At 39.2% G+C, this 27,837-nt stretch overlaps 4 protein-coding genes and 1 long non-coding RNA gene across 5 annotated transcripts; 4 read left to right on the top strand and 1 right to left on the bottom strand.

Moving 5' to 3' along the window:
• Positions 1–889: 889 nt before the first annotated feature.
• LOC135469910 (uncharacterized) lies at positions 890–12,415 on the bottom strand. Its single transcript, XR_010444365.1, has 5 exons — positions 11,851–12,415; positions 10,311–11,019; positions 7,273–7,484; positions 3,602–3,673; positions 890–1,414 (listed from the first exon to the last, which is right to left on the bottom strand). It is a non-coding gene; the product is annotated as an uncharacterized LOC135469910 (long non-coding RNA).
• A 217-nt stretch (positions 12,416–12,632) lies between these two features.
• On the top strand, positions 12,633–13,028 carry LOC135469909 (histone H2B, gonadal). Its single transcript, XM_064748549.1, has one exon. The coding sequence runs from the start codon at positions 12,633–12,635 to the stop codon at positions 13,005–13,007; it is 375 nt and encodes a 124-aa protein (XP_064604619.1). The 3' UTR covers positions 13,008–13,028.
• Positions 13,029–14,107: 1,079 nt separating this feature from the next.
• Positions 14,108–14,757, top strand: LOC135469908 (histone H2A). Its single transcript, XM_064748548.1, has one exon. It carries the CDS (start codon positions 14,268–14,270, stop codon positions 14,643–14,645), a length of 378 nt encoding a protein of 125 aa, XP_064604618.1. The 5' UTR covers positions 14,108–14,267; the 3' UTR covers positions 14,646–14,757.
• Positions 14,758–21,490: 6,733 nt separating this feature from the next.
• Positions 21,491–22,228, top strand: LOC135471764 (histone H2A-like). The gene is made up of 2 exons (XM_064751093.1): positions 21,491–21,895; positions 22,199–22,228. The coding sequence occupies exons 1-2, from the start codon at positions 21,522–21,524 to the stop codon at positions 22,215–22,217; spliced, it is 393 nt and encodes a 130-aa protein (XP_064607163.1). The 5' UTR covers positions 21,491–21,521; the 3' UTR covers positions 22,218–22,228.
• An 88-nt stretch (positions 22,229–22,316) lies between these two features.
• On the top strand, positions 22,317–27,613 carry LOC135471762 (uncharacterized). Its single transcript, XM_064751091.1, has 8 exons — positions 22,317–22,446; positions 23,124–23,207; positions 24,047–24,178; positions 24,378–24,440; positions 24,726–24,842; positions 25,094–25,168; positions 25,538–25,646; positions 26,356–27,613. The coding sequence occupies exons 1-8, from the start codon at positions 22,440–22,442 to the stop codon at positions 26,963–26,965; spliced, it is 1,197 nt and encodes a 398-aa protein (XP_064607161.1). The 5' UTR covers positions 22,317–22,439; the 3' UTR covers positions 26,966–27,613.
• Positions 27,614–27,837: the final 224 nt, after the last annotated feature.

Genomic DNA, 27,837 nt, shown 5'->3' with positions numbered 1-27,837 from the left:
CGTTGTTACACATCGGATGTACATGATGTAAATTTTAAAAGTTACAAGTTTGTGATTCAGGTGGCAGATTTTCTGCTAAACAGTTTCTTCACTGGGGTGACCGGCCTCTGAACACCAAATAATGGAGAAATAGTGAATACATCAGCCTTACAATTCTTTTAAATTATTTCCTATTTTTTTTTTTTTTACAGCTTGTTACAACCACACTGAAATAGTTAGTTTTAATGACTACTTATGCCTAAGTATATGTATGGCGTAACATTAAACACCGAAAACACAGGGAGTGGTAGGCCTTTATTCAAAAAGCTTCCTTTGCCTTGTTTCCATTGGTCCCATTTCCATTGACCAAATTGAAATATTGTGAAGGCATTGAACTACAGATAAAATGACATGCATTTAATATGCTAAGTTTCAGTATATATTTGGCTGAAGTATAGACCACACATAACACCAAACAGGATTCAGTAGTCACTGGGAAGAAGTGCCTGAATGAGCACAATCTTCACAATATATATATTGTGAGGTATGATATATATGTGCAGGTATGATATACATATGCAGTTTATAATTTATTTGGTGGTAGGAAACTGAGCAGAGCCTGAGCCTGGAGAAACCAACTGGCCTCTGCAAGTTGCTGGAAGATCTTCCCTCATATGGTCAGACAGGAAGCCAGCATGAGCTAAACTTGAACTCACACCGACCTCATTGGTGTGAGGCTCCTGGGTCATTGTGCCGCTAACCATCTCCGCCACGGAGGCCTTATCAGTTTACCTTATCTGCTCTGACACCATTGTGAAAGGGATGAAAGGACACTGTTGTCAACTGAGCATGCACACTCATGAAGAAATAAATTAATTTGATCACAACACAAATAAACTTCGAACCCTTTATTAATACTTATTTAACCAAAAAATATTACAAATGAACATGGACAAAGACATATTACTTGAACATTTACACCGATAAGGCAGTTAAAGTACACCAAAAGTATATCTGACAACATTTATTTGCCTCTAAAAATGAACTTTTGGGGTAAAATTTTAAGTCATTCACCTATATGTAATATATATTACACAATTTAAATATTATCACTTTCTACCTTCACTTTAACAAGTGGGCAAGAACTTTGCAATTTCTGCATTGATGTACTCATACTATCAGCGAGAATAATATGTAATGAGCTGATTATTACAAATATGTTATTAATGTTTACTCTTCTCCACATTTGGACGTTCCCGAGTATAGTCATTCGAGCATTACTGCACACAGTACATTTAAGTCTGTGAAAGGTGTAGGATGCATTTCTGTAGGAGGTCCTGGATTGATGGCTTGCATTTTGCTTGAAGTTCAATGAGATGAAGACAACGATGACAGTGCAAACTGTTCCACCATATCAGAAAATGGAGTTGTCAATCTGCCAATAAATATCACAGATGTTAATGAGAAAATATATATTTGGCAGAGCTGCATGAAGAAAACATTTTTCATCAGGAAAATCAAACACTAGAAGGAAAATGATACACCCATATATGTTTCATACACACTGAATGCAAATCCTTGTTTACGCAAACCAGAATGCCAGTTTGAAGACATGCTGTGCACTTGGTGTTGAAAGTGTCCACATCATGTCTACTGACAGCAGGTAATGCCTCTCATTGAATTAATACCCATAATCAGGAGAAATTAAGAAAACATGACTGCTTTGGTTCACAAAAAGTATACTTTTTGGTAACATTTATGGCATTTACAACTGGAATGTGGTATTCCTCTTAAAGTAAGAGAAGGTTGTGGTTTCCCTCAGTCCGGTTTCCTCTCATCATAACACTGACTGCCATCATATAAGTGAAATATTCTTGAGCATGACATAAAACACCAATCAAATAAAATAAAAAACTCAGTCATGTGACATCAAAAATAACCTGTACACAGTTAGATTGAAGTTTTGCCTGATGAACTTAAATATCGTTCCATTCTTTTCTGCGATGCCCAGGGAACAGCAGATAACACTCAAAAACTGCTGTTTTTCTCATTCTTAAAAGTCACACAACCAGGACCCATTGCTACGGTGAGGCTAAAAAGTGGTAAGCATGTAGATAAACTAACACTCTTTATTTTAGTGTGTTGTAACTATTTTGCCACACTGGACAGTTTTGCCTTTTGTGTAGCCTTTGTGCCATGGTTTCTACACTGTCTGATTTAGTTCTGACAATTTGTATAAAACTGAAATTGACATCCTAAAAGCTGGAGGTGGGTACATCTCCTTAACAAATGATGTCCCAGCATAATGCCAATGCAAAGACACAAATTTTACCTTTGCAAACCAAAAGTAGGACATAGAAAAAAAACAAACAAACAACTTGCACTTTCTGCAAAATAATTGTATGTGTAGCAGTTTAGGACGATGATTGTAAATATACAAACACATAACCTGAAGTGACATCCTTGAAACTAGAAGTGGGTATATCTCCTTATACTCCTTTACTTAGCACATGTAACATCCCATCAGCTGGATGCTATTTGGAAAAAAAAATGCAATATGTCCATGAGCAAACTGGGTAATGTGACTTGGTGGCCATGTTGAATTTAGTGCAAAACCTTTAATAGCATGCTAGTCTATATAAGTCACTAAAATTTGGAAATTGTGAAATCCTTTTTATGTTTTTTGCAACCAGTTATTAAAAAACAGTACATAAAAACTATGCTATCTGATGAACTTTGAGATGCTGATTGCAAGTCACCAGAAGTTAGCAATTTTATTTTACTACAAGTGGAAAAAATGCAAGGAAAATAACTGAAAATGGATCTTTTGAAACTAAGCAAACAAAGGGTTTATACACCGGTAGCTGACACAGACTGGAGCAAAGAAAGTATAATAAACCTTCAAATTTGTTTGTAAATTACAATTGTAAGTATTGTAGATCGAAGAAAAACAAAAGAAGAATACAATGTGAGAATAGGAAAAAAAAGAGAAACTTGTCCCCTAAATAAATAAAGATTTCAATACAATTGCTCATCAAAGTAATTAGTGTGCATGAAATGTGGAACGCTGAAGTATTTACATTATCTACACTCACAGAGCTTTGTTGAGTAAGCTTGGATGGGTGAGGTATATGAATGATAAATGTACCCTTTAGGGGTAAATTATATGAATGGAATTAATAAACAAACCTGTTAGGACAGTGGCCAAATATGATGAAATTCATGAATATTTGTTATTCAACCAGACAGCTACTACAAAAAAAAAACAAAAAAAAAACGAAAAATGAATGTAAAAATGAACATGCTTTGTTATTATTTGTGTATTCTGTAGCTTTTATTATGTAACTTTCTTTTTTAACCTTGTGTATTTATTTCTTTACTAACTTAACTGTTGTTTAATGACATACTAATGTGATGGCAGTAACTTTTATGGGTGGAGGAAGCTGGAGAAAACCCATATGTTGTCAAATGCTTACTGTTACCAATGTGCCCCAAGCTGTGAGCGAGGGAAAGACCTTTTTAAAAAAGCAAGTTGGCATGACGTTAAAGACTATTTATAACATTACCATTATTTATTTATATAACTGGAGCTTTATACATTACTCAAAAATATTTGACTTACATGATGATAGCCTGTATTAAACCGGGCAAAGCTTGGGGAAAACTCACGACCATCTTCAGCTTGCTGGCAGACCTTCAAGGATACGAATATAACATTAAGAATAAAGTTAACAGAATCAATGATATGCATGAAGTTGAAAAGTAAAGCACCCTTCAAGGTCATAATTATGGCAAATTAAGATTAATACAACACACGAAATATGCAACAATTGTTCATGGAGTAAGCTGGATTTCAAACTTGATGTGAGGTTACACAAAATGAACACATGCAGACAAAATTTTATGAGAATGAGACAATGAGACCTGTGTGACAGATAGGTGGACAGAGTACGGGTGAGCAGACAGAATGACAAATCAAAATTAATGTCTGTTGCTGATTTTGACGAATGTGATTAATGGCAAACAAGGCAGTCAGTGAACACCTGTAGCTCTCCTGACTGAGAAGTTCATAAAACTGTATAATGTTCAGCGAGATATGTTCAAATCCTGTCCTCTAAACCAAAATACAGCAGAATGACACAGACACATACACGTCATTCATACATTAGATAGTACTAAGATGTCGGAATTAAATCAAAAAGAAAGGCCAAAATTATTATGTACTGTCAGAAATATGACTGTTTATTATATACATAGCAGATATAGGTTTCAGAGCAGCTACGTGGTCAGGTCATCAAACTACATAAAGTAGAATACAGAAAATATTTAAATTCAGAAAATATTGATTCTGTGACAAATTCAGTGATCAGCGCATTTCCACAGTTTTCAAGATAAACAACTAATTTCTGCCCCCTTCATTTGTTCGAACATGCTCTATCTGCATTTTAAATTTCAGCTTAATCGCATTAAACCTTGTCAAGAAAATGACACATAAACACTTTCTGTCAATCGTAATATTGCAGAAACAGTACATTAATTGAATGGTGTCTATGCATTGATAGAAAGCACATATTCTTCGTAACCATCAATGCACTGTACATACACTACATAATATGTACATATAAATGTGTCAAATGTAGTCAATCGACCTGTGGGCAATGTTTAAAGGCGCGTATGTCCTCTTCTTTTCCACACAGCTCAAGGATCTCCAGCATACTTACAGAACATACATAGCCCTATTATACAGTCATTTTCAGCTTACAACTATAGCAGTTTTCTGTCTAGTGTCCAGCAAATACTGGGATAATTGCGATTTTTCACAGCTTAATCACAATTTAGGTCAAAAGTATACACATCAAGAAAAAAAATAAGACCGGGTTCGAGATAAGAACATCAAACTATGTCGGATGGCATACTTACAATATTTCTACATTCATTCTAGACTTAAACAGATTGTATATGCATTATGTAACATGTCTTGTAAATGTGCCAAAAAATCGTAAATCGGCCTTTTATCAAATTTTGAAGCCCTGTATATCCTGTCTTAAGACAACTCAAACATTTTCAGCATACATACAGTACATATAATCCCTTTCAATCAGCAATCTTGAACTCTACAGGTGCATCAGTTTTCTGTCACAAGACCTACAAATATGGGGAAAGTGCAAATTTCTGATCACAATTTGCAACATAACTACATCTTACAGGGAAAAAATAAGAACAAATTCGTGATCTGGACATCAAATTATGTCAGATAGCATATTTAGAATATTGAAATTCCAAAAAACACACACACACAAAAACGTGATATCACTTCCTCTGTATCATGTAAAACCTAATTTGCATAAACATTGCATTCTTTCTTCCAAACAGTCTCCAGGGAACGCTTGTTACGTGTGCTAAATTTCAAGACAATCAGACAGGGTTCTGGAGAAAATGACTCTCAAACATTTTCATATCAAATGTATATGGCCGCCACATCACATGACTTGAGGACACCCAAATCTTTACTCGTAAAAGCACATCTCCAGGTCCGTCACCTATCTAAGTTTCACGCATTTCTGTCGAGCCTCTTTCGCTTAGAAGTTTTTCAATTTTGAGAATGAAAAAACTGCAAATTTTTTGGCATGTACTACTTTCGGGTTGTTGACGTCATTTCCGGTAATGTAAAATTTGTCTGCCTGCCTTGGGATGATTGCATCTCTAGCTTCACTGGTTAAGGAGGTATACCCACTTCTGGTTTTGATAATGTCACTTCCGGTTTTGCAAAAATTGCATTTTCGGAATCAGCGTCAAAAACTGCATATGACAGGACTATTTGCAGAACATCACCTGAACAAGTGTAGACATTATTAGCAAAAAACTTTGGGGTTACAAGACAATTTAACCCAATAGCAAGCTTGTACAATTTTCAACCAAGGAAGTTCTCATTCTCAAACTTAACAAGCCTAGGCTTTGTACACATTCAGTTGAAATTTCTGCTCAGTCACATCAGCCGTTCTGGAGAAGAAGATTTTTTTCAGGTTTTCATCAAAATCCAAGATGGCCGCCAAGTCACGTGACAAAATCTACCTAAAAGTTAGGATGCACAACTTCAAGTCCTACAGTCCCCACAATATGCCTGAAATATTGCCAATGCAGCTTTATGTCTGTAAACATGTTAAAATTTCATAAACTTCAGAATAACCATTTTCACCAGAAACGCGGCACAATTTTGGTGAGAATAATAATAAAGACAAATAATCTTAACAAACACAAGAGGGAATCAACCCGGAATGGCTTGAACACCTAATTAAGATCTTGCCATGAAATAAACAAAAAAGGCATAAAATATTACATTGTCTTAAATATGACCGTTCATAACATGCATAAAGAATGCAGAGCAGTGACTTCATATGTTATAGATTTGTAAATCATTGTGGTTGTAAAAGATGCCACTGTGGACTGTGGTATTTGTATACACATGGTCAACTGCATTTGGCAATCCGTGTACTGTTTGTGGCAATTGCAATCCTGTGATTGGTCAATTCCATGTTACAGGCACTACATTCAGATTGGTTTTTTTAATTCATTTTTTCAGTGGGAATATATGAAAAGAGCCAATGACATTAAGAGACACTGACTAATCATAATAGAGGCTAGTTTGTATAGTGTGACGGGTGCTGGAGACAACAGTGACTACTGACGTGTCACATTGACATCTTCCCAGATTCCTGTGATTTGTTGTAAGGCTGAACCTTAATTTTGTGGTTGAACTGACTGACTTGACTGAAACTTATGCTGCTTTAGCACAAGGAAGCACCAATCAAATAAAACTGTCAAAAAGGAAAACTTGAGGTTTTAAATGTTAATGTTTAACTGTCAAGTGGTGCATAAGTGATAGGTTCTGAAAGTGTCAATGGATGTCGGGGATACATAACAGGTAAGTGCTTTGGGTGCATATAAACTCTGAAACTGGATATGCCTGGCAGAATAAAATTATTCAGTGAAGCTCACATTAGATATGGGATTTTGTACTTTTTGAGAAACACAGTGTTTGCCATGGCCAAAGGACAGAGAAAGAGACAGGTGTCAAGGTTTAGGAAAAGAAAAAAACTATTCAATCAGAGGCAATAAAGCAACACTCAGGCTGGTAGGAATGTGCCAAAAACATATGTACATATGAGCAACAGCAGCTGTGTGAGATTGCATGGATTGGACAAAAATTGAATGTGTGAACTTGTTGGACTGCGATCTACCACCCTATGATGTTGGTGTACTGGCCCATTCGCTCCCACTGTCATGGACTCTTACCAGTAGGCTGAACGCCAGAGATCAAAAGCTGAGCAAAACATCTACACTGCTGCACCTGGGAAAGACCGCCGAGCTGTAGAATACCGCATTTGCCTACCACTGGACCACAACATCATACTGTCCTGAAGGGCTGAACTGAGATTTGAACAGCGAGGTGTCTTGGGGTGTGTGCGTCACAGAGAGGTTTGCCTGTGCTGAGTGCGGCTTCTCTTCTAAAAGTAGAAAGTTGTACCATGGAGATACTATCAGGCAAAAATTTATTTATTTAATTTATCTGATTGGTGTTTTACGCAGTACTCAAGAATACATCACTTATACGATGACAGCCAGCATTATGGTGAGTGGAAACTGGGCAGAACCTTGGGGAAGACAGACAGACCTTCCCACTTACGGCCAGAGAGGAAGCCAGCATGAGCTGGACTTGAACTCAGAGCGACCCCAAGCAGGCAAAGACAATGAAAATGTCTGCTAGTTGGAATGAACCCACACTAGCAATGAAAATGGGTCAGTTACTGAACACGCTGAACTTGCATGCCCTTTGTTGCACTCATTGCAATGTAGTTTAAGACAGTCTAGTCAAGCACAATGAGGCATCAATAGTACAGATAAGGTGAAACACATAACAACCGATGCGGACAGTTCATTATACGCAGTAGCCATGGACCATTGAGTCAATGCACCATCTGGACACACCACTTGGGGAAAAGCCATTGCAGCAGGGTGAAAGTGATGGCATTCTGTGACAATGTGTTCCCCACAAGGACAGCGGAGTGAAAGAAAGACAGGAAACTGGCTTTGCGGACGACTTTGCATCTAGGTGAAACAGTGAGTGCACAGAGGCCTACTGACAGACTCCAAGTGACATACAGGACTTCATATGTAGAAACCTGACTTTCGTAACAGATGCCATTGTCCTGTGTTATCAGGGAGATCACTGTTTGTGCAAGCAGTATTTGGCTATGACTGAGAAGGATGGCAATTTAATAGATGATCCAGCTAAAATTTTCCATATTTTCAGTACTTTCTTCTCAACTGTCCCCATTCTTTAATAGATATTAATAATATAAACAAGGACAATTTTGTTCAAAGTCTTGAAAGACTCAGGGAACAAGTTGAGGGAAAAGTTCTTCATGATACTTTTTACTCCATACCAAATATCTTGTACGTTTCTGTTTTACAATACCTCTTAAGGCTTGATATAGATAAGGCTAGTGATCTAGACAATGTCAATTCTAAATTTCTTTCATCATCTGCCCCTATTATTGCAAAATCTTTTACCATGCTAATAAACAAATGTGTTATGACCAGACATGGTTATCCCTCTTCACAAAAGGGTTTCAAAGTTGAAAACTATCATCCAATATCTGTCCTACTCAGTTTTTCAAAAATCACTGAACGACATTTACGTAACTGTTTATATGAGTATCCCTCAAATTTTAAATTATTGAGCAAAAATAAATGTGGTTTTTGCCCCTCTTACGCTCTTGTGGAACTGTATTACTGAAAATGGTTGAACACTGGTTTACAGCGACAGAAAACACTGAAGTTATTGGAACTGTACCTGTAGACTTCAAGCAGGTATTTGATACTGTTAATCACAATATATTACTTAAAAAACTTAAAGCATACAAATTCACTCAACTGCTCTTACATCCTTCCAGTGATACCTATCTAACACACAACAAATGGTTGTTTGTGGAGGAGAAATGTATAATGCTAAGGATATTAAAGCAAGTGTCTTGTAAGGCTGGCTCCATATTGCGGCCTTTACTTTTTATACTATACATAAATGATCTACCGTTATTTCTAAAGAACAATTTTATTATTTCTAATTATTTCTAAAGGGGCAATCTTCCACTCATTTGGCTTGTTCTCTGTATATGCGTGTCAGGGTTCCAGACAGCAGGAGGGCAGAAAAGGGTCGATAATGGGGCGTCTTCCACTACCCTACTTCCCCCGCTGGCTGGGACAGTTGCAGTGACAGCACTATTGGTTGTGTTGTTGAGTGTGTATGTATGAATGTATGTCACTTTTCAAAATACACAATGCTTTCTTTTATTTTATAAATACTGATGTATTTTTTTTATGTATTTTAATCTTTTCATATGTTTCCTACATACTGTTTTCTCTTTGAAGGTCTTTGAGAAGAACAGTTTCAGTGGAAATTGACCGAGCTACCTTCAACAAATATATTATTATTATCATATTATTAATATGTGTGGGGAGGAACCAAAGGAGATAACTGCATTAAAAATAGTGTTTAGTGAGTGACAATTTTGAACTTGTTGCTAGCCCTTAGACTGACTATACAATCAGGCAACGTGTGGCTTTTATCCTTGGACAATCTGCTCTGAGTAAAACAAGCCACTTGCTAAGTACTAACAAGGCAGAGGCTTTTAACCTGGCCATCAGTAAATGAGTTCCCAAAAACAAACTTTCCTCTCAAAATTTTGAAGAGAGAACACACCGCTGCCTGGAAGGGAGGAAAACAGACAGAGCTAAACCCTCTGCCACAAAGGCCATTGTGAAATGCTTAGGCCTGAGCAACATACATTTTTATGGGAGACTTGAGGATGAGCTACACACAAGCTCTCAATGACACTAAAATGCACTGTTTTCTTCTGTCCCTGACAACTGTGTTTTAATAAAGGAAAGAACAAAAAATAAAGGAGTTCACGTTTGGGAATGTTTTGATTCATGCGTGAACGAGTTCCCCACTGATGCAGATAAGAAAATTTTGAGGGGAGTGTATGAACAGAAAATTACATTAGCAAAAAACATTTAAATGGATTATAATACCCCAAAGAAATGTGAAGATACTAGGTATGACCCAGTTATTAATATGTATACTGAAAGCAAATACATTAAATGGCACACTTGTATGACAAATACTGATAGCCAAAAATTTTTAAACCTAAATTGTTAAGATGAGTATTGATTACAGATGTACTTACAAGACAAACAACCTTACAAACTAAGTAATATGTAAAAATGAAGCACAAACAATATGAATAGGTGAAAACCAATTAAGTGACTACCCCCTGTATCAGTCAATGTTGAACTCTCCAAGAACAAGCTTTCACAGCTCCACCTCTTGTGAGCACTGAGTAGTTAGACACATCAGCTTAGAGAATTGGTGGGCTCCATATGAAGGGGATAACCTGTAACAAGAGTTATTATTTTGTCACCCAAGAATTTGAAACACTGTTTAGACATTAAAATGATATTGGCAGCTGAATTACACGTGCATACAAAACAAATGATGAAATGGTAGAAAAGAAAATATGTGTGTAATAAACTGATTATTGGCGTTAGTAGTATGTAAAGTAACACTCTAGGTTATATTTATTTCTTTATTTTATTTGATTGGTGTTTTATGCTGTACCCAAGAATATTTCACTTATACGACAGCGGTCAGCATTATGGTGGGTGGAAACTGGGCCGAGCCCGGGGGAAATCCATGACAATCCGCAGGTTGCTGACAGACCTTCCCACTTACGGCTGAAGAGGAACTCTAGGTTATAGGCAGGAAAGAAAACAGCGATGGAATACACAGTATCTAAATGCTTAACATTACTAGACATAGTTCAACTACTACGTTTAAATTATACACACAAAAAAAAAATAGAGAGTACAAACAAGCCTGAATTTTTGACAATGTGCATCGATGTGACTTTAGAGTTGACAGCGTGAACTTCACAGCGCATTTGATGAGAGTGCACATTGTATGGTCCTACTTCATGCACACTGAAACAGAAAACAATATGAATATCAGAGAAAGCTTGACATAGAGGAACTTGAGGGTAAATTTTAATATTTGTGAGTGAAATGGAAAGCTGCTCCTGTTACACTCCTCCCCACTCTCCCAAAACACACCCACGATCACTGGCCCAGAGCTCCACGCTTCTTGGAACCTGTTGGGTCAAGGTACCAGTGGAATGGTTGAAAGATTTCACTACGTCGGTCACATTCGAACTCGGGTTTCTGCAGCTGATGTCCAGCGCTCTACCAACTGAGCTAACGGGCAATTCCTGCTAACTACTGCTAGTATAAGCACTGGAAAGCTGCTCCAGTTACACATATACACTGCCGTGGAACCCAGTTGTCAATGAAACATGTTTGTTTACACAGCCACTCAGAACAACACCCGGTGACCTAAAGCCCTGACTAATGCACCTTACCTACAAGATTTGTAAGTTACCGTGCCAACATACATGTACGTAAACATGTGTTGATTATATTATTCATTTGATTCGTGTTTTACGTTGCAAACAAGTATTGAAAGCCAAAATTGAAACTGAAGTTAAAGTATAGTTGTGAAGGGCAGAGATTGCAGGAATATGCTCTGTGCGTTGTACATGAATTATAACTGAGTTAAATTGTAATTATATAATTATAATTAAATCATAATTTAACGCAGCGACCCCACGGTGTCTTGCAATTACACTGTCTTGTAATACTGCACCCACTGATAAAATTGGGGGACGGACAGGAGTTACCAGATAGCGCCCCCTAGTGGCAAAATGGGGAACTAAAGTAATTGCTGCACCAGAAAAATCAGCATTTAGGTCCATTTACCTCTCTGTTACTTATGACGTACTGGTCACTGCCAGGATCCCGGGTGCTCGAAACTATATGAATCCTGATCCCCAGTCGGAATTTCAAGGTTTAAAATTCACACGTTTAAAGGCGAACCAAATGTGATTAAATGATTTTTTTCATGCTATAAGGTACATGCATTAATAAAAATATGTTATTAATAAACTATAAATGCTCGGTACCATACCGGTACTGCACACAGGTACCTAATCTATAGCTGTACGTATGTGTAAATAATACACACGTGGTTGTTGTTTCACCATTTTCTACTTCGCTGTGAATTTGGGCTTTGTATTGTGGCATTTGATTGGTCGAATGACGCCCTGACAATGCTTTGTTTGTAAGATATGATCTGATTGAGTCCAACAATTTGCGGTCAATCCATACTTCAAGGCATATAACCTGACCATGTAGCTAACCCATACAATCACTGGATCTGCGTCGTATATCTTGTTGGTATGTGGGAAACGGGCAGAAAGTGGAACATGAAATCTTCTCTTGTCGACATACTAGAAACACACGCGTGCAGAATGCCCACGGACGTGGTAATCTTGGTAAGCACTCAATCTCCTGTCTCGTAGGCGAGAGGATATACGAAAACACGCCCGCCAATGATACATCACTTTTAGTGCTCTCTGTCAGGTCCGCGCTCCGCTTTTCCCTCCAACTTTACAAGCCGGGCTTGTCTTATAAAAGGCCGATCGCCTCGGCGGCACGTCACTCTACAGCGCTATCTCTGACTGAGCAGCAGCCGTACCGCCATGGCACCCAAAACACCAACCGGCTCCAAAGGAGCAAAGAAGGCTATCAAGAAGTCTGCCCCCAAGTCCGGGGACAAGAAGAAGCGTAGGAGGAGGAAGGAAAGTTACGGCATCTACATCTACAAAGTCATGAAGCAGGTCCACCCTGACACCGGCATCTCGTCCAAGGCCATGTCTATCATGAACAGCTTTGTCAACGACATCTTCGAGCGTATTGCCGCCGAGGCCTCTCGCCTGGCTCACTACAACAAACGCTCCACCATTACGAGTCGGGAAATCCAGACCGCTGTCCGTCTTCTCCTGCCCGGTGAGCTGGCCAAGCACGCCGTCAGCGAAGGTACCAAGGCTGTCACCAAGTACACCAGCAGCAAGTAAACTCCTCGTCGCTTGAAAACTCCCAACGGCCCTTTTCAGGGCCAACCAACCCTTCCCGGAAGAGTACTTTCTCTTTCTGAGCACTGGTTTATGACCGTTCCAGGTGTACGTTATACTGTACCGTCTGATACCGCAATAATTCTCTTGTCAGCAAGCCATTTAGTTCCGCTCGAGCCAACCCTGTCAGATGTGCACCCGTGTATGTAAGCATCAATTCCCCAAGCCCCGACACCTAAACGCATAGATTGTATAGAGAGCGAAATTAACACACAATCAATAAATAAATAAACAACCACCCACCTCCCTCCACGGCGATGACCATAGACATTTGACGTGAATATCATAGTTTTATTCATTCTGCATGCGACATGTCTACACTATAGGTGTAACGGCACTATGTATGGTTAGCCTGTCGTCCTAAATGGATGGCTTCACAAACTCGACCGACACGAGCTAAAACGACGCATTTGCATGTATGCAGATATATATTTACTACATGGTTCATCATGTGCCTACCAGGCAGGTTACCCATGCATTTCCCTTAACAAGAAAACTATGGCTAGACTGTATACACACACGGTAATCCGTACAAGTGTAGGGCTTATACACCTGCACATCGCATATGCTGCACAAATATATATATATATATATATACTTCAGTCGTTTGTTACGTGACTTCATGCATGTGGCCTGTAAAGAGTCAATGGACACCGATGACATATAGGCCTGTACATATACACTGAGAGGGACATATATACTTGCGCGATTGAGCTGAGCAGCACCTTCATACATACACACGTACATGCATACATAAGTACATATACAGACAGAGGGGTATATATACTTGGGCGATTGATCTAAGCAGCACCTTCATACATACATACATACTTGCATATAAAGAAAAAATGAAATTTGTCATATATATTACACAACCCTGGCCATTCAGCTCGATAAAGCAGCCATGTCCATAGCTGTCTCTTCTTCCTCCCCCCTCCCGCCCCCCCCTAAAAAATACCCCCAACCCCCAACCCCGACAGCCTGTATCCACAAGGCTTTGTTCCTGAACAGTTTTGCGCCTAAAAGCGCGGACCTTTCAGAGAGCCACGGTCATCGACTAACACGGCTCAGGGATTGGTCGCCCGCCAAAACCTGCCTAAAAATAGCAGAATCCTCCTCGGCAGTATAAAAGCGCTGACTAAACGCGCAAGCCAGTTATTATTGAGATCTGTCTCCGTACACTCGACTAGCACAGCAAGCATCATGTCTGGACGTGGTAAAGGCGGTAAAGTCAAGGGAAAGAGCAAGACTCGCTCATCCCGCGCTGGACTCCAGTTCCCCGTCGGACGTATCCACCGTCTGTTGAGAAAGGGCAACTACGCCGAGCGAGTGGGAGCCGGAGCTCCTGTCTATCTGGCTGCCGTGCTCGAATACCTGGCTGCCGAAGTTCTCGAGTTGGCAGGAAACGCCGCCCGTGACAACAAGAAATCCAGAATTATTCCTCGACATCTCCAGCTGGCCGTCCGAAACGATGAGGAATTGAACAGGCTCCTGTCCGGCGTCACCATCGCCCAAGGAGGTGTCTTGCCCAACATCCAGGCTGTCCTCCTGCCCAAGAAGACCCAGAAGGCCGGCAAATAAGCGCCCAGAACACCGACTGTCTGTCAGGACACTATCCATCCAACGGCCCTTTTCAGGGCCAACCAATTCTTCCCGAAAGAACCTTTTCCATCTAAGCACTTGTAAAGCAATCCCATGCACTCACTTTTACGTACATGTCTATACGTACATATGTGTGCATAAACGTGTGCATGTGTATATGTATGCAGGATCTCAACGTACGTTCCCACGTGCACATTCCTGTATGTCTTCGTGTGAGCAATTGGCACGTTCTTCCGACATTCTTTGAAAAAATTAATGCGTTAAATTTACCGAAATCTCTTTGTCTACGTGATTCTAGAATACATTCTGCAAAGAGATTCTTCTGTTTAATATAACACACATGTGTACACACACACTCTCTCTCTCAATGCAACATATTGATTCTATTACACTAACTTTGGGGTTAATATATGTTGAATATGACAGCATTACGTTATAACAAAATACATTTTATTACATCACTCAGATAACGGGCTTTCTGTTAAAATAAACAGATTACTTCTTAATTTACATGTCCTATATATAAAATCTTACATTCATGTAAGAGGACAACCTCTCCCTCTCTCTCTCTCTCTCTATACATATATATATATATTATATATATACTCGCCATGACGTGCATGGCTGAAATTCTGCCGATGTGGCGTTAAGGCATCCCAACCACATACAGGTCGCTCACTCACTGCTCTTCGCCTGCTCTCCCCATGCATGTATGCATGCAGCTGTATATATTGTGTATATAGTGTGTAGCGCAGTAAAGTGACAAACATCCACAAAGAGCAATTTGAGCACTACTTAAAATGTTAAATTGTGCTAAATTAAGCGGAAGTGAGTGGACCGAGAACCCATCCATAAAGCTCCTATATTTATTTATTTATTGATTTATTTTATTTATTTACTTGCTTACTTACTTGTTAATTGCTGTTTTACGCCGTGCTCAAGAATATTCCACTTATACCACGGCAGCCAGCACTATGGTGGGACGAAACCGGGCAGAGCCCGTGTAGTTTCCAACTTGTATGTCCACGTATATATAAATAAGTCACTGAATGGAGGCATGCATACATGGACTCACACAAAAAATGTAATAATAATAAAGAAATAAAAAAAGACGGGTCCGCAGCTGGAGGACAAGTCACCATGCACCCTTTTGTGTCGAAAACAAAAACTAAATGGCCGCCCATTGTTAAAGCATTGGGGAAAAGGTCACCTTTTGCCATGGACTTCGCTAGCGACCAGTAAGGCCTATAGTTGTACAAAATAACTTCACGAAAGCTCTGCAGAAATACTCAGACTATCTGGAAAGCTGAAAATTATACGAATCAAACGGATACAAGATCGCTGACAGCGATTCGAACACAGACATTTTCCTGTGCAATAACGTTGGCAGGACCGTCTTCTGCACCCACGCCGCTTGTTATACTAAGGAGATCACGTGGTTTCTGCCTTTCGATCCGTCTTACAGAATAATGTGTCGAAGTGCACGTAAAGTATCACATGCGACAAACTCGTGTATAATCCCTGATCCAAATGCTCTGCATGGCTAGCGTGCGTACATGTGCCTCGAGTAAACACACCATGCAACATAGCCTATATATGACTCTAATATTACGCCATCGTTTCCAGCACCACGTCACGGTGTATACAGTTAATGCATATAGGCTTGCGCATTACACGTGAACGGTCGCCCCGCTGCATTGTGGGTAATCGGCCAAAATTTCGACGTGCCCTTCACACACGCCCCACCTCAACAGCTTTATAAACAAAGTCCGAGCTGGGGTCAACATTTTCACACCAAATTTGCCCACAAGAGCCCTTCATCAAAGTGCACTCCAAATGGATGCAACACTTGCCCGCCCAAAGCCAATGCTTCTTCAGGCATGTGCGCAGCGTTTTTACATTATGTGATGTACGCCCGTATTTATTTCATTTCATCTTTATTTTATTTTATTTTTTTGGGGGTGGCATTTCAGTGTACTCGCGGATCTATATTTAGCCTACATGTAGATATACATACGTATATATTCTACCTTAAACCGGAATTTTGGCCACTGGACAAAATGATTACACATCCCTGCACTGGCGTGCGTGTTATATCAAGTTTCTTGAATAGCAAGTACACCTTTTGTGCAAGCTTGCACGGAGGTCCGTGCGTGCCTTCTATACATCCATGCATGCAGTATTGTAGTTGCAAGGAGATCGACATGCATGCATGCATGCAGTGGCAGCAATGGACGCCGGCGTATGGACTGAGGTGCTTTCCCCATCGAACATACGTTCAGTATGTACATATGTAGCAAACCAAATAGAATAAATGTCTGAAGACATTCTAGCTATTCGAGGCATACAGCAGGTACTGGTACGCGTGGAGCAATGTGACAGGGCAGTGCATAATGTAATAGGTTTAAGGTTAGGGGCTTGTGCACGAGTGCCAAAACAGAGCTTCCCATTCGATGGCACCATATAGATGTACGTAAAATGATGCTGTTGTAAAATGTATAGTGTCATATACTTAGCTGTAGCTGTAGACAGCACAGGTCCGCGCAGGCATGCAGGAGAAGCAGGCTGACATGCAGGCCATGTAGCAGAGTTGGTTTTCGAGGGGCCGTTCAGGGGGAATAACTCTAAAGGGAATCTTTCTCATCGGTCCAGACCGAAATACATGGCGCGCGCCAATCAGTGAACCTAAATTGGAAAGTGCATTGCTGCTGGGGCAGCGTGTATATAAGATCGCCCGTCTCCGATATGTGCGGTATGCTCTCAAAAAAGTCAATGTACGCCGTGTCGTACGCACGTTTTGTACACAAGATGTGTGTGCGTCTCAGGTAGGCCTACTCATGCAATTTGATCACATTAAAAGTGTATGTATACGCTTGTTTGCCCGCCTCTTGTCACAGTTACCCCTATTCAGGACTTTGCCCAACATTTAGTGCTTTTGCCTGTATTCAGATTTTGTCCATGCACCTCTACCTGAAGTGTGGAATCGATTTCCATGAAACTTAGCATATATAAGCCTACATCTTCTCTGTAATCTAAGCTTGTGGGTGTTGAAGGTTAATTACAATCGGGTAATTACTTTCATAATTAATCCCGTTATGGTGCTTGGTGCAATAATGGATTTTCATGTACACTGCATTCTCTTTGTGTGTGTGTGTGTGTGTGTGTTTGCATCACTGTGGAATGAGAAGTGGGAGGGGGTGACAGGGGGATTGGGGCGGACGGGACAGACTGCTTTGGATCGAGGTATTCCTTAACGTGTCGAGGTATGGCTTTGCATGCTGCGCCCGACTGGCAGAGCCAAGCCGGCCCGCGCTTTTCAACCAATCACCGCTCAGATAATTGTACACGCCGTGCTTTCGTCCAGGTCCGAGTCGCGGGTATATAAAGCGCTGCCGGGCTTATCAAAGCGTACGCTTTTCGCTGATGATAAATCCATGTGGTTTTGCTCTAGGTCCCTTGCCTCTTGTGTCAAGCATATTCAGCAAGGTCTAGATGATATAAGGAAATGGAGCCGGGACTGGGGGTTTAAGTTTTCTTCTGTTAAAACAGAAGCTGTTGTGTTTACACGGCGCCATACTGGTAATGTTTGTCTAACCCTTAATAACTCGACGATCAAAATCTCCTCTTCTTTTAAGTATCTCGGGGTTATATTCGATAATAGGCTTACTTGGGGTAGACATATTGACTATTTGATAGCAAGATGTGATAAAGTTCTAAATTTAATGAGGTGTGTATCGGGCAAATCTTGGGGGGCTGAGAAAAAATCATTACTACTGCTATATCGCTCTCTCATCCGTACCAAACTTGATTATTGTTGTGAAGCATATGATTCTGCTTGCATTACGCTTAAAGAAAAATTAGATTCTGTTCAGTGCGCAGCGCTGCGGATATGTACAGGAGGCATGCGGACCACACCACTTAACGTTCTACAGGTATTCTGTAACGAGTGGCCATTGTCTATCCGTCGGCGTCTGCGCACCCTCAAGTTCTTTTTCAGGCTCAAATGTTCGGTTAATAATGCTTCGTCTCGTTTGCTCGAACCTTCCTTTTATGACAACTTGCACGACGTAAATAGTTATGCTGGGTTACCATTTAGTTTGAGATCAAAGAACATATCTTCGTCTTTAGATTGTGATAATGTTGCTTTGCAGTCATCCCGTGTTCCTGATTTCCCCACATGGAATCTAGAACCTCCCTATATTTCGACTACTCTGAATGATGATATAAAAAAATCTGATAATCCGAATGTTTCCTTACTATGTGCTACGGAATATATACATACAAACTTATCCCAGTACTTGCAGGTATACACTGATGCCTCCAAGTGTCCAGACAGCAACAGAGTTGGTGCAGCTTTTTGTGTTCCAGAGTTAAAATATTCCAAATCCTTTAGATTATCCAATTTTGTCTGAGTATTTACAGCAGAACTTACAGCTATCATCTGTGCTCTTCAGTTTCTCCTCGACCTATAACCTTCCAGGGCTGTTACACTTACCGATTCTTTATCTTCCGTGCAGGCCATGTCAAATTATGTCTGGTATAATTCTTCATCACTTGTGTTTGAAATACTACATTTATGCACCACTCTTCGTTACCAGGGCGTCTCTGTGAGTTTTGACTGGGTGCCAGCTCATGTCGGCATTGTTGGGAACGAAATGGCAGACTCCCTGGCGAAGAGAGCTTTATCCTTTTTTGATATATCCTTTCACTTGCCCTTAAACATTAATGAAATCATGAGTCATGTCGCACCTAAGTTTGTGGATATTTGGCAGCGGCAGTGGGATGAAGCTAATAAGGGGAGGTTTTTTCACCAGTATAATCGTTCTGTTTTGTTAAATTCACCATTATCATTACATTCCCGACGAGATGAAACGCTAGTTTTTCGCCTTATTTCTGGACATGTGCCTACAAATACCTATTTATTTAGAATGAATCTGCACCCATCTAGGTTTTGTGATAGATGCCTAGTTAACGATGATATCGCTCATCTCTTATTTTCATGTACCCGGCACTCTAACGCTCGCCGTGTTCTTTACCAGGACTTACGCTCCATTGGCCTTCGGCATTTTACCTTAGCATCTGTTTTAAACCCAAAAACGAACCGAAATAAGACTTTCCAGGCCCTGGCCAATTTTCTTAGCAGATGTCGTCGTTTTTAATAATCCGTAGTATACAGAATATAACACTCATATGATTGTATAAATATAATTTGCCTGAGTATTATTAATTATATGAAGGTATATTTTTTAGTGTTAACATGGTTGGATCGGCCTATCTGTCGCTTTTATAGTGGTTGTTGTCGTTTTTTTACCCATACAGAACTGATACGAGCTGACGCTTCTACTGTTTTTGTCTATAGGTATTATCTATGTCTACTGTTCAGCTCTTCCTATACTATACTTTGTGTTCCGTATATGTTATAACATCTTGAGTGTTCTAACGCCCACCTTTCCCAAAAATCTCTTTAACCCATGTACCTGCCCCTCTTGTACTGTAAATATGGATTGTATAACAACATTAAGTAATGGTCATCATAGTGAATAATGACCCTTTACAAACACTTGTTTTTTTTTTTTTTGAGTCACCAAGCCCAAAATTTGTCGGCTATAATGCTACAAATATTACAAGCTACAATGTCCATAGCACTAGTATTGAAATTTCTTCTTTTTGTTCTAAATAATATACTCTTGCTTTATATATTATCCAGGTTAAAAGCACTTTCAATGACGTGCATCGGCCCTTTGGGCCGGAAAAGCGCCAGTGCAAATCAATTTCCCCCCCACCCCCCGCAATATAAAAGCTGATAGCCTCAACTGCGGGTGACAACTCGATCAAAAAGGGCTCATATTGAAAGTCAGTTAAAATGTTTTGAGTGTTTTTAGTTTCATTGTATGTCTATATCTTTCCGATAGCAACGGACTTGAAAAGTGAACTTGATTAATATTTAAAGAAAAGTAAGCTATATATGATTGTAAATATGAAGTTTTACATCAGCCCTGGAAGTACGACCCTCGAAAAATTGTCCAAGAAAATAAGTCCAAGATTGTTTTATTTTTTTAATTGAGTTATACACTCTCTACAAGTGAGAGCATTTGTAGACATTCAAAAAGATTGATCCCATGGCTTCTCATATTGTGAGCCGTTGCAAGTGGCATGACGAAAATTATTTTGGTTTGAAAATAGTTCCACATATAATTAAGCATAAGTGGCCTTCACTCAGTACTTAACATGTAACCTACATATATAGGCCTGCATACTTGAAATGAAAAAGTGCACCCATATATAGAAAGTAGAAAATAAGATATTTATATATATATATATATATATATATATATATCACCTGGGAGTTTTTGCTCTCAGGACGTCACAGGGTATAAGCTAAATATTGTACCTTAACTCGTCAGAGTCCTTTTTTTTAGTAAAACAAACAACTTTATCAGGTAGGCGTTGATGACCTTTCTTCTGATATAATCCTTATATATTATAAGTAGGCCTATATTATTTGAAATATTCCCCATGCATTCTCAGTTGTAACTGCCATCTATAAATTAGGTCTACATACATCGAAGATAAATAATCTCCTATAGGTAGAGCTATCCACGGCAACGATTTTTAAGAATGGGACAGCAGGAAGGAAAAATCGAAAGCGCGAACCTAATAGAAAACATTTTATCTACCTCTAATTGGCTGGTGTGACAATTTTACCGTCTGCTGGTTGGTTGAAATGATTGCCGAAAAAATGTATCTAAAAATAGCAGAATCCCCACAGAGGGTATATAAGGCCATGTACAGACTTCTTGCATCATTCGTACTCACATTGAACAAGGGACAATATATATATATATACAGCTGAGGATGTCTGGACGTGGTAAAGGAGGAAAGGCGAAGAGTGGCAAGAGCCAAACCCGCTCATCCAGGGCTGGTCTACAGTTTCCTGTAGGCCGTATCCACAGATTTCTGAGAAAGGGGAACTACTCTAACCGTGTCGGTGCCGGAGCTCCCGTTTACCTGGCCGCTGTGATGGAATACTTGACCGCTGAGGTGTTGGAGCTGGCTGGAAACGCTGCCCGAGACAACAAAAGAAGGACCATCATCCCTCGTCACCTGCTGCTGGCCGTTCGCAACGACGAGGAGCTGAACAGGCTGCTGTCCGGAGTGGCCATTGCCAAAGGAGGAGTTCTGCCAAACATCCAGTCTGTTCTTCTGCCCAAGAAGTCCAAGAAATCTCAGTGAGTCGCTGTTTCCAAGTGACACAATCCAAAGGCCCTTTTCAGGGCCAAACATTCCTTCCGAAGGGAACTTGATAATAGAGCATTTACAAATACGATTTTTCTCTTCTGTAAATAATACAAATTCTAAAATATTTAATGATTTGGTTAAATCGATTGTTGCAGTGATCTAATGAGCTTGAGAGGCAAAATGGGCAAGACTAGTAACAAGTTAAGAATATACAAGTAGGCCTAAGTCTAGAAATCTACATGTATTTTTAATATCAAGGTTTTAATGTTATACATGTCACCACTGTACTGCAGATATTCGTCTACTGACTAACCAGCGTGATCGGTGCACATCTTCACTTGACTAACCTCAGCAGACGATTAAATGACGTCACTTTTTTGGCGGGGGGGGGGGGGGCGGGATCGCTCACGAGGCCAGGACATGACGTAACTAACAAATGATGTCACAGACATCAATAAAGTATTACTACTTCAGTTCAGACGAATCGATTGTCAAGACTGACACCAGCACCTGAACAATCATAGACTTAAGTTTATGGCAGGTAAATGTTCATCTCTGTATTCTTTTCGACATTATGAGGGATGAGAATTGTCGGCCGATCAGCTGTTTTTGTCGTGAATAGTGAAGAAGTATATAATTTCAGAGAAAAATGATCAAAATAAAAAAATTTCATATGATTTTGATCAAAACGATTCTCTTCCCTGCATTTATCATTAGAGAAAGGAAATATATGAATAATGGCACATGTGTAATTCATAGCAAAAACTTGGCCATTTGTCTTATTTTGTAGCGTATCTATAGCACCGCAAAAAGTGATAAACAATATTACAGTGTACATTAAACTTCTGAATACCGTTATCAATAATGATTGTTTCAACAGGCATGAATGTTGATTTAACATCAAACTGTTTACTGCCTACATTAAGCCTGAAGCGATAACAATAAAGTAATGGCGTCCAAACTTTGACATCGTTGACGTATTTTGCTCAGACTTTCGATGTTTTGTGGTTATTCAGAATCTGTCATATTTTGAGTATTTATAATACTAGCTCTGAGATGGGTTAGCCATTTTTTCAGCTTAGCTTCAACATTATTCTGAAAGTTGGGGAGAATGAAAGAGATCTAGGATAATGCATGATCGTTGATGCCAGTCTAAAGTTTTGATAACAGAACATGCGCATTGTTCATAGTAAGAGGGTTCATAATTTGATTTTCCAGAAATGATGACAGAATACATGAACAAGTTGCCAGTTATTGGCTCAGAATATCGAAGGAGCAACTATCCGCCACCGGCAAGACAAGGTAGGCATGTATAATTTTCATTTCAGGATGTGGGGCTATTTAAGTTGCAGTTTCACACCTTAATGTAAGTCTTGGTTCTGATTCCCATGATACTATGAAACACATCTTTCTTCCTAACTTTATACCTTACTACATTAGGTCAGTGTTACTGAGCTTATACATGGTTGATCTTATCAATTTCTTCTTCCTCTAAAGTTTTAATTTGGAGTTATCATAACAACTACTCCATTGTTCATTGAAAAGACTAAAAACATCAGTGACACCCGGTATTACCGGGTAATGTTGATATGCAAATGGGCCTAATGTGTTCGAATTAATTTCCTTACTTCATGGTACGTGTCAGAACCCTCCTCAAAGAGTAGGCAAGGAGTAAATTTAAATTCATAGTTTAAATTACTGAAGTCACAAAGAAGCTATATATTTTGTGGGTTGTGTTTTTTGACATGGGTTCTTAGCATTTGATATAAAAGAGTTTTGCATCGGAAACTAAAGAATAATGTCTTATCACATACCCAGGGCTTTATTTATTTTTATGAGGAGTCGGCTACCATGACCGGAAAAATAACGTAGGAGAATTGGTCGCAATAATGGGCCACCTTTCTAATTGTTGATGAAAGCAGCTGGCTGCATGTCATAACTGGTAACTGTCTTCAAATAAACCCACCGTATATCAGTTCCAGTTTCTATGCCTTAGATCTGGTGTCCCCAACAAAAGAAAACTTTAATTTTTCCAAAGTGAAGGCCCAGTAACATTATTTTTCACGGATGACGACTGGCTATATGAACAAATTTTCGTTTATTATTTATTTAAGGGGTCTGTTTCACTTCTTGCTTTTCAGTTTCTAAACTGACTAAAGACCAGCAAATTTCCAACACGGGTGTAAAGCTTTCCTTTTGTCTTCCACCGGTGGCCAAACGAAGAAGAAATGAAGACTTCAGACAGAAGACCTTCAACGTCAAACATGACATAGGTGATTTGCTTTTAACCTTTTAGTGATACCTGATATAAATGTACAAGAGCTACAACCAGAGACTCATTGAGAATTTGAACATCCTTCTCAGAAAAGGCAAATTGTGATGGATGTTAATCAGTTTGTTTTCAACGAGAGTACATGTAATACCATTTTGTTTCCGTTTTCTAAATACCTATTTTTTTTTTTCAACCTTCAGTTGACACAACTATCAGCCTTCCGAGAACCCATGTCACATCAAAACCCTCAATGCAGCAGACAGGTTGGTTAATAACCATATCTAATTTATTTTTTAAACTGAACAATCAACGAATAAATTTCTTATTTATTTTATTGCAAGTGTCAGAATCTTGGTCGAGGTTGAAATTTAAATATACAGATTTTGAAAATATTGACTTAAGTATCGAAGAATTTCCATGCTTTGAGCATTTGTTTATTGCATAAACACGTACCGGTAGCTTCAGAGATTTTGTCTCGAAAATGTACGACAGCCATTATTACAGTTTCTTTATGGGGTCTGTTTTTTGTTTCTAAATTCCTAAACTAGCTAAAGTCCAGGAAACTTTCAACATGGATTTACTTCCACTTCGTCTCCCACCGCTGGCCAACCAAGGAAGAAATGGAGAGCTCAGACAGAAAATCTTTAACGTCAGACATAACCTAGGTGATTCATTTGTAACCGATTTCTAGTTGATACATGGTATAAATGTTATGTTATTTTGTTGTTTTCTGTCTGTTTTAAATGAAGGTTTTTTTCATGGATAATGATCGGAGTGAGTATTCTAACTATCACTGCAGCAGAGAGACATGGTGTCAGAAATGATAATTATATTGATCATTTCATTTAAATTGTTTTCAACGGAAAGTAAGATCACTTTGTTTAGATTCTCTAAATACTTTTTGTTTAACCTTCAGTTAACACGAAGTTCCCTCTGCCGAAAATCCATGCTACACTAAAACCCGCCACACCCACCACGCAAGAGCAGAAAGGTTGGTGAATAACTTCTATCAACTTTTTTTAAAAATTTCAATATTTAAAAACGCTAGAGCTTTTGGGATGGTGTGTTCACTAGAACAGATTCTATTTGGAAATTACTGATTCCAAGATAATAGATTTTTGAGTCCACTAATTACGTTTACACAAATTTTCTTAGTGAATAACTTACTGCAACGTAACACTCCGCTTTCTGAAAGGACACATCAACTAAGTCCTACATAATCAGTTAAATTCGCAGTACAGTAAATGTCGGTAATTTTCGAAGTCCTCACCTGATATAGACTATGTTAAAATAGGTTTCATATCATTATTTCGTAATATGTTTCTTTGTCATACAAAACTGAAAGAAAAATTTGTTTCAGGAAATATCAACGCCTCTAGGGAAGAACTAAAACTGAAACTAGCAGAAAAACTTCTTCGTGAAACTAAGAGAGCAGCAGAGTTAAGATATCATCAGATGGAGGATGAAAGGTACGGGTTTGTCTTGTACATGTATTTGTAATTGCTTTATTTATTTGTTGTTGGTACTTTCAAGTATAATACAGATTTATTTAGATAAATTTACTAAAGGCACCTAATTCCTGATCTAATGAACCTAAAAATTAAAGCTGTGAAACCGTAAAATCTTTTAAATTTGAGCGTTTTCTTGTTGAAATGTTTTGTATTTGGAAGTACAAGTACTGCTTTCAAGTAGAGCTGTATGTGTCGGTCCTTTGATCTTTGTCTTGTGTAAATATTCAGGTTTTGACCTGAATTCAGTTTTTCTCACTTTTGAAAGAAAGTTCTTCTTTTTCGCATGTTAAACCACTCTGTCTCAGTTGTATAAGTTTCTTCTATAGTGACACCGATCATCATTTTAGTCACCGAACCACTACCCGACCCCAACCCCCACCACACCCACCATCCACACCCACCACACCTCCCACCCCCACCTTACCTTCCACCCCCACCTTACTCATCCTACTTCAATTTTCGTTGCACCAGTGTCCCTCTGTTTGTCTGTTCCTTTTTACCCTTGTATTTCGTTACAAACTCCGGTCTAAAGAACTATTTAATAAAATGTAACAGAAATGTGAATTAATTAATATCCTTATTGCATGTTAGCATTCACACTGAATTTATTAAAATTTACAGAGTCGCCCTCAATTTTACCCTTCGCTCATGATTTATTCGCTTATAGGTATTTGGAACACCTGAGGAAAAACTGCGCAGATGTCAAGAAGGAAACCGACAAAGCCATGGCAAAAATAACCGGAATCTCTGCCAGGAACGACGAAGTGCGCGAGGCGCTGAAACGACAGAACAGAGACATGGCAGATCTAAAGCGGAAGTACTCCATCAAGATGTACCGCAGTCAGCGTCTGAAGGATGCCTGTGCCAGGCTGGAGGCAGAAATGGCGAGAGAAATGTCACAGCAGGTCACCAGAAAGTTGGACAAAATGCTGGATAATAAGTTGGATGTCTTTACGGATAATGTAAACCAGAACAGTTCTGACAGACCAGTAGAAGAATGGAAGAGGTCAAAGCAAGAGGCTTTTTTGCCTGTCATGCCTAACACCTCGGCAAGACATCATCCAGCATCGATACAAGTGGAGGTGGCATCTAAAGATGGAAGTGGCTTCCATGAATTCATTGGCAGGATGTTGAATGGTAGGAAAAGGAAGTCTGACGGAGAAGCGAGCAAATACAGAAAGCAATCACCCATTCAGTCTATCAAGCGAAAATGTCAGAAGCTCATCTGCAGGTTAAAGGGTCGAAACCGGGTAACACCAAGTTCCGGGGAAAATTAGGTGACTGTATGCATGCGGGCATATTGAAGGCTGGTTAAATGAGAGAATATTACACATGGTTTATGCCACGATTAATTTCCAGTCAATTTTGTTTGCTCGAATTAAGGATTTACCAAAACATAGGCATTTATTACGTGTACGGTAGTTACTATGGTGACGATAACATACATGTAGTGATGGACCTTTCCGTTGACGTATAGCATTTCCCAAAACATTTTCTGATGTAAACGTTTTTGTCTAATGTTGTGAATGTGTTGAAACCAGTATCATAATTATTGCGATACGCAACCCTAAACGGTTTCACTGAATTCAGTTTGTTGTGCTAGGAATAGCTGTTATTTGTTAGAGTAAGTCAACCGCTTGAAGCTGCTGTGTTGTAATAGTATTTTCTGAAGGAGTTCCAACAAGAGCTCGCGTCATAGAGAGTTTCTCCTTAGAATCATCGTTAATGCAGCTTACTCTTTACAATGTACTGGATACTTTTTTCAGGCTTTGGCCTACATTTACATGTACGTTTAACCTGTGTCAATACGTATTTTGCCATATGAACTTATTTTGTACATGTTTTGAAATATTTCTAAGAAATTTCAGACTGAGTTTCTTTTGTGTACGTGGTACATCGTTTGATATTGCTGATAATATATAAAAAAATTTGACATCAATAATCCAAGCTTCTGAAGTTTTTATTCATTTTGGATAATTATTGCTGGATTGTCAAAATTATTGTAATTTGAATCTGTATAATTAATTTAAGAGATACGCTACCTTTATCATGCATAAAGCCTTTGGGTCATTCCACAAACATTTTGAGACCAAATTATCCATTAAGAAAAAAAAAAAGAAAAGAAAAAGATGAACAGTGTGCGAGCTTG

Source organism: Liolophura sinensis, chromosome 7, assembly GCF_032854445.1.
Source record: "Liolophura sinensis isolate JHLJ2023 chromosome 7, CUHK_Ljap_v2, whole genome shotgun sequence".
NCBI classification, from domain to species: domain Eukaryota; kingdom Metazoa; phylum Mollusca; class Polyplacophora; order Chitonida; family Chitonidae; genus Liolophura; species Liolophura sinensis.
The sequence above is the reverse complement of the archived record's forward strand: the minus strand, read 5'-3'. Positions and strand labels throughout refer to the sequence as shown.

Coding starts and splice junctions, on each gene's coding strand:
- LOC135469909 (XM_064748549.1), top strand. CDS start 12,633: ATGGCACCCAAAACACCAACCGGCTCCAAAGGAGCAAAGAAGGCTATC.
- LOC135469908 (XM_064748548.1), top strand. CDS start 14,268: ATGTCTGGACGTGGTAAAGGCGGTAAAGTCAAGGGAAAGAGCAAGACT.
- LOC135471764 (XM_064751093.1), top strand. CDS start 21,522: ATGTCTGGACGTGGTAAAGGAGGAAAGGCGAAGAGTGGCAAGAGCCAA.
- LOC135471762 (XM_064751091.1), top strand. Junction 23,208..24,046: donor TCCGCCACCGGCAAGACAAG/GTAGGCATGTAT, acceptor CTTGCTTTTCAG/TTTCTAAACTGACTAAAGAC. Junction 24,843..25,093: donor TAACGTCAGACATAACCTAG/GTGATTCATTTG, acceptor TTTAACCTTCAG/TTAACACGAAGTTCCCTCTG.